Genomic DNA, 1,086 nt, shown 5'->3' with positions numbered 1-1,086 from the left:
GATGATCCGAAGCTCTTCCCTGATCCTCCTCCTCCTCCTGATCCTCCTCCTCCTGGTGATACTGAAACACAATAATAATAATATATATATATATTATATATAATCATTATGTATGTGAACACGCAGCTGAAGTCCAGTTTTCATGCAGACAGGAGGATTTTTCAGCTGTTTCAGGCCTGTTACACATTTCTACATATTTTTATATGATCAATCTGTGAGTCAGTGTGATGAATGAGAATGTGAAGCTACAGATTTTAGCAGAGGAGGTCCGCCCCTCACCTGACTCACCTGAGTCAAACCAGGAAACAGTTTGTTCCTGTTCAGTTCTCAGAGAGAAGAGACGCAGCGACAGACAGACGGTAAGATTTACCTTCATTACAAAGCTGTGACTTCAACTGAGGGAGGACAGTTACAGGAGGGAGTACTGAAGTACTCAAGTACTGAAGAACTTTAACTGCAACCTGCTGCTGCCTGAAACACTCAGAGACTCACAGTGAAAGTAACTGAGGCAGCTTTCTACAGCAGGGAGGGAAACACAGCTGACTGCCTGTTGTAACCTGCTGCCTGTTGTGTTTTCAGCTTCAGAGACAAAATGGCTTCCAGATCAGAGGAGGATTTCTGCTGTCCGGTCTGTCAGGAGGTCTTCAGAGATCCTGTTGTTCTGTCATGTAGCCACAGCTTCTGTAAAGTCTGTCTGAAGAGCTGGTGGAGAGAAAAACAAGCACCTGAGTGTCCAGTTTGTAAGAGAAGATCTTCAAGGTCAGAACCACCTCGTAACCTGGTGTTAAAGAAGCTGTGTGAGGCCTTCTTACAGGAGAGAGATCAGAGAGCTTCAGAGGCTCTCTGCAGTCTGCACTCTGAGAAACTCAAACTCTTCTGTCTGGACCATCAGCAGCCAGTGTGTGTCGTCTGCAGAGATTCAGAAAAACACAGCAACCACAGATTCAGACCCATCGATGAAGCTGCACGACAACACAAGAAGGAACTTCAGGAAACTCTGGAGCCCTTAAAGGAGAAGTTAAAGGTTTGTGAACAAGTTAAAGTGAAGTTTGATCAAACAGCAGAACACATGAAGGTCCAGGCCCG

General features: G+C 45.3%; 1 protein-coding gene across 2 annotated transcripts in view; it reads left to right on the top strand.

Annotated features, from left to right (window-relative positions):
* Positions 1 to 583: 583 nt before the first annotated feature.
* Positions 584 to 1,086, top strand: part of LOC123956645 (nuclear factor 7, brain-like) — a 1,869-nt gene continuing 1,366 nt past the window's right edge. Inside the window, exon 1 of one of the 2 annotated variants that reach the window (XM_046028992.1) lies at positions 584 to 781. In XM_046028992.1, coding sequence (XP_045884948.1) covers positions 593 to 781 — 189 coding nt within the window. In that variant the 5' untranslated portion in view covers positions 584 to 592. Of the gene's footprint in view, positions 830 to 1,086 lie in introns of both variants that reach the window. The other variant, XM_046028993.1, reaches the window with a different exon arrangement.

Source organism: Micropterus dolomieu, linkage group LG18 (assembly GCF_021292245.1).
Source record: "Micropterus dolomieu isolate WLL.071019.BEF.003 ecotype Adirondacks linkage group LG18, ASM2129224v1, whole genome shotgun sequence".
NCBI lineage: Eukaryota > Metazoa > Chordata > Actinopteri > Centrarchiformes > Centrarchidae > Micropterus > Micropterus dolomieu.
Note: the sequence above shows the minus strand (reverse complement) of the source record. Positions and strands in the feature narration are given on the sequence as shown.